General features: G+C 46.7%; 1 protein-coding gene across 1 annotated transcript in view; it reads right to left on the bottom strand.

Moving 5' to 3' along the window:
• The window catches only part of LOC107105631 (sulfate transporter-like), a 21,314-nt gene that overhangs the window by 5,362 nt on the left and 10,393 nt on the right, over positions 1–5,559 (bottom strand). Inside the window, exon 4 of the mRNA XM_015405630.1 lies at positions 5,174–5,557. Coding sequence (XP_015261116.1) covers positions 5,174–5,557 — 384 coding nt within the window. The remainder of the gene's footprint in view (positions 1–5,173; positions 5,558–5,559) is intronic.

Genomic DNA, 5,559 nt, shown 5'->3' with positions numbered 1-5,559 from the left:
TCCCCGGAAAAATATGTGGTTGTATAGGCTCTAGGATGTATACAGTGCTGTTGGAGGATGGCAGAAGGTGGCGGCGCCACGTGGACCAATTAAGAAAGCGTTGGGTCAAGGACAGCGCTGACTCTTCGGAGGGGTCCTCAGAATTAGTTTCTCAACCTTCCCAAATGGAGGGAAACGAGGAGTTGGCTGGCACTCCGGGGCAATTCTCGGAGACTGAAACAACAGACCCGGTCGTACAAGCGCCTGATTCAGGGTCTGTGGAACCTCAGTTAGAAGCCCCGCCAAACGAGCCTATCGCGCTGAGAAGGTCGCAGCGTACGCACAAACCTCCAGCATATTTAGCTGACTATGAGTGCAGCAATCTGGTTGAGGCTGCCTGTATATATAACTGTGAATGTATATCAAGCTGCGAATGTTTTGTCTTAACTTAGGGGGGAGGAATTGTTATGTACTGACAGCATAACATGAATCGCTTAATACACTTCCCATGTTAAGCTTCGAGCCAGCTAGGGCTCCGACGATACTGACAAACTATTGGTCGCTTCAAAACAGCGACCAATCATGGGAGAGCTGTTCCCTGAGCGGGAAGGACACTGATTCGCCTTTATCTATGCAATCTGATTGGTTGTTATGTAAATAGTAGGAGTGGCTATATTAGCCCGGTATGTTTAAAAGGAGCCCAGCTCCAATGTTTTACTGTTCTGATTCCTTAATGCGTTTGTGTGCTTGTTCGAATAAAGCTGAATCACTTGCTGAAATCACTCTACGGGTCTTTGTTAGCGCGATCTAACACATTCCTTTTCAGCTTCTGTAATGCTTGCTTATCTATGGCCTTGCAGGTGGTGTGTAGTGTCTGGGATTCTAGGAAACCGTGGGAGTGCTTTCGGTTCTCAGCTTCGGCTCTAACAGCCTGGGGCTCCTTCTCTCGTGCGCGGGAATGTGGATAATTGGCCTAAGGAAGGAGAAGTGCATAAGAATACCCTATATCCCATTATGCTTGTAGGGGCGACACCATTCTTAACAGTGTCTTTGTTAATGCATCTATAGCTCTTCAATAAAGTATAACCTTTCCATTAAGCGTGTACTCAGTTGTTGGCTGTGGAACCTGACAACAAGAGGAGGAGGGGCAAACTGTTTAAGCCATCTGTGTCATCCTGGTAAATGGGAAGTAGACTTTTGCCACATATCGATGCTGATGTCCATTAGTGGAAACTTCCTAGACAGACAGCTGATTTCACCCATTATGTTTGCCCTTCTGTACTAGGAGCTGCCAGCTTGCCTCCTGAAGATGAAAGGGTCAAAAGCAGGGAACAATGCAACCTCAGTGCCTCCCAAATTGCTCCTCCTCCAATAGCTTTGGCTACCTTTCTCCCCTGTGCAGCAAAGCTACATGCTAAAGCAGGTGGAGGAAAGAAGAAGCGTGTGATGCTTTGGCTGCCTTGTCTCCTGTTTCCTCATGACTTTAGAAGCTCTATGCAGCATGTCCAGATTTTGACCCTGATAATCCTGTTAATGCATGTGTTCAGAGCTGCTGTGCATGATGAAGTGCACCTGGCAAAATTGCCCCTTCTACCCAACTACATAAAGGGCATAGGAGACTTGAGAATTCTTAAACTTATTAGCTGCGTGGCCTTTTTTCTTTCTCCTGTAGCAGACAACTGAGTGACTAACACCTTAGCCTTACGAAGTGAAATGTGCCATGGGAACACACTTTTATTTCATGTCCATCTGTTGCGTGGAACTTATAACTACACTTCAGCATGTCTGGTGATTGGAAATTACAACAAAACCCCGCTTGTCACTGACTTGTACAAGAATTCCTCATGTCACTGCCAATTCGAATACTGCACTTACTAGTGTCTCCATTCGTTCTTGTTGTGTTGTACTCTTGCCCTCTAGTGGTCAATGGAAGGTAATGTTCACTGATGGGCTGGATTTGTTTTAGCTATTTCTTTATTAAGATATTTTGATTTAATTGTCTTGTGTCCCTCTGAGAAACTCAGGCAGTCTTACATGGGTCTCCCTACCCACCCCCATACCACACTGAGCCAGAAAGTGAACACATAAAGACAAGCTTTCATGATTATTTTTTTCTTGTTGTTCTTCATTTCATTTTTGAATAAGAACCAAATTATTTCCAAGGAAACAATGAATAAATTAAAATTCTTTAGAAATAGCAGAATAATCATTTCAATAAATACATGGTATTATATTTCAAATAATTACATAATATATTAAAACTATAATTAATAATTATATACACAGTATTAGTAAAGAGTCCTGATATTACAGTTCTAAGATTCAGTATGCATTCTTGATTGATGGCTGATCAGTATTCCTGACACGATAATCCCCTTTCCCCCCACACACAAATGTTACTCTGCTAGTGCTTGCTATGGCATGTCTGCGCAGCTCCTTTTCTTTCCCCCAGGGCCCTGCTGCTCTCATTCTTCACACCAGATTGCTGCAAACCAGCTGGCGTCCAGACACTTCCTGCCTCATCCCCCTGGGTAGTCCATATGATCTGCATGGCAGACTGGGGGACCAGCTGGATCAGCGTGGGTAGCCGGATTGCCAACTTTCAGGTAGCCCCTGGGGATCTCCTGGAACCACAACTGATATACAGACTACAGAGGTCAGTTCCTTATGAGAAAATGGCAGCTTCGGAGGGTGGACTCTATGGCACTGTACCCCACTGAGGCCCCTTCCCTTCCCAAAGCCTGCCTTCCCCCAAGCTCCCCCCCCCCCCAATTTCCTGGAATTTCCCAACCCAGAGTTGGCAACCCTAGTGGGTAGTACAGTCCTCACTGAGGAAAAATATACAAAAGCTCTATGCAATCTGTACCTTGCAGAGGGTAGAATATTATATCCAATGCTCCCTCTAAGCGGTGGAGTGAGCAAAAATCCTACTTTGTGAGCTACCGACATTAAAGCTGTGAGCGAGCGATTTGGCTGCTGCATAAATTAGTTTGCTCTGGAGCCATCTTTTCTGAGCTAAGACAAAAATGTATGACCTGGAGGCTAAAAAACTGTGAGCTAGCTCACACTAATTCGGCTTAGAGGGCACTGATTATATCATATAATTCTGATTTATTTATTTTTTTTTGTAATTAAACCAAACAGTGAGAAATTGTCATGGGTCACAACAAAATATGAAATGCTGAAAGGAGTGTAATGTAACCTACAACAGTTTTAGATCTAAAGCAGAAACATATATTATGGATAACTATTTGAGAATATATAGCAGACTTGTACTAGGTCAGACCACTGGTCTGTTCGGTTTGGTGTTCTGGCTGGTAGTAGCTCTCCGGAGTCTTGGGCCAGGGATAGCTGGTGCCTGGGACCCTTTGGCTAGAGACACCATAGTTTGAGCCTGGGACCTTCTACATGCAAGGCGGGTGTTCTACCAATTAGCCATTCCACAGCCCCCAATACTGAAAACTTTTTCCATTTGTTTTACTTTATGGATCCAACATATCCACAAAACTATATCACAGAATATAGTTCTGAATGAGAATACAAATATTATTCTTTTCAAAATGTGAGTTAACCTATTCCCTGTAACTCCACCACCTCCTGTGGCTGCTATTTACCAATCACAGATCTCTGAGCATCCTATCTAATATGGCACTCAGTGGAGCACAGTGACTAGAATGCCGGTCTTCCATCAGAAAACCTTGTCCTGCATCCCTGCTCTGATAGGAAACTCAAGCCTGATCTTTGCATCCAGTGGAAAGAAGTAGCAGATGCTGAGATGGTAGGAAGCACTTTATGTAGTCATGGATCTCCCATAATCCTATTACCTCACCCCCCCCACACACACACACTTCATTTTGATGCATATGTAGACCAACCTCACTTAGTGTCTTTGGGCAAGTTGCTATTTCTCAATCTAACCTACCTCACAGGGCTGCTGTTGGGATAAAATGCTGTTCCAGCCTCCTCACAGCATGCAAATACAATGAAAAATAATTACGCTTCAACTTTAACCTTTTGCCCTTGGCCCTTTTCCTACACCCATGGCATGACTCAAGGAAATCAGAACTTTTCCTACCTCTTTCTCATCATGCCATAAGAATTATTATATAACAATGTTATAGCCTTTTTAAAGTAGCTTTATCATAGGCAAAGGCATTCCTCATGGCTTTTGAAACTGGAATTTTGATGGAACAACCACAGGGAGTATCTCATCCCCCCCCCTCCACTATTTCCCCTATCCTTTTCCTGATAGCCTCTACAGCATTTATATTTCCTGAAAAACCCCTTTCCTGCTTCCTTCTCCTTCCCACCCACCAACCTATCTTAATCTACCCTGCCCCTGTCTTCAGCTTTCTCTGTCTCCCTCCACCTGACAGCCTATACCTGGGAAAAGTCTGGCCTTGTTGTGTAGTGCCAGCCCAGCTGCTGGGCTGGGCCGGGCCCAACTGCATGGTGCCAGCTGAGACTGGCCCAGTTGTGTGGTGGGGAACCTGCATGAGCTCGTGGGGGGCACCTTACTTTGCTCTGTGTTCCCCTCTACACATTATTTTCCTCCTGGCATATCCTCAGCTTTCCCTCTTTCCTTCTCTACTTCCCACTCACTTACCAACCTACATTTTATCTGCCCCACACATTTTCAGCTATATTTATAATTAATTTACTTCACCTATGTTGGAAAAGGCAATATCTGGAGTACAAAGGAGAGAAGAAGACCTTGAAGGGAGCAGCAAGAAGACAATTAGATAGGATGGTGAGGTCAGCACCTTCTCTCCTTTTAAGTGTTATTCCTTGTCTGTCCCCAGATTGCCACTCCTAGGGCAATTTCGTCCTTCTTCTTGGCAGTTCCAGACTTAGTCTCTGAAAAGTACTCGGAAACGTTGAGTGATTCAGCAAAGAGTACTTTATTAGATCAGGAACAAGACGAAGAACCCCGGCACGCAGACCGGTATATATACACAGAAACCCGCCACCAAAACAAACCCCTTAGTCACCTATAGGTCATTTACAGTGGCCGAGCGTCCCATTGGCTCTCGGCCGCGGACCTAGCCCTCTGGTTGGTGCGGGCCAGGATCCGCTCCGCTATTGTTCTGTGGGAACGAAGCTTTGGCCCGTGCTTGACCGCATGGCCCAATGGTCGCGCACGTGGTAATGGCGGATACATTACACCCCTCCCCCCATAGTCCAGACTACCCACACACAAAGTCCTGTAGGTACGTCGGGGGCTTCCGAGCCCTCGTGGAGTGGCGCGGCTCCGGGGCGCCGGTCGGGCTTGCCTTGGGAGCCCGTGGCAGAGAGGCAGGTGGTGGCGTTGGTGGTGGCAGCTCCGGGGGCTCCGAGGTGACCTGGACGGGAACGGAGGCTGGGATCTGACGTGCTGGCTCGGGGACTGACGCTTCATCTGGCTCGGTGGGCTCCAGGTCCACGGGATCGTCTGGGAGGACCCGGCGCCGCAGCTGGTCAATGTGGCGGTGGAGTAGTTGGCCATCCTCACAGGAGACCTCGTAGGATCGAGGTCCTCGCACCCGTACCACTCGCGCGGGAATCCAGGGTGGCCCCTGCGCGTAGTTCTTCGCATAGACT

Source organism: Gekko japonicus, unplaced genomic scaffold (assembly GCF_001447785.1).
Source record: "Gekko japonicus isolate JY-2015 unplaced genomic scaffold, Gekko_japonicus_V1.1 scaffold3667, whole genome shotgun sequence".
NCBI classification, from domain to species: domain Eukaryota; kingdom Metazoa; phylum Chordata; class Lepidosauria; order Squamata; family Gekkonidae; genus Gekko; species Gekko japonicus.
Note: the sequence above shows the minus strand (reverse complement) of the source record. Positions and strands in the feature narration are given on the sequence as shown.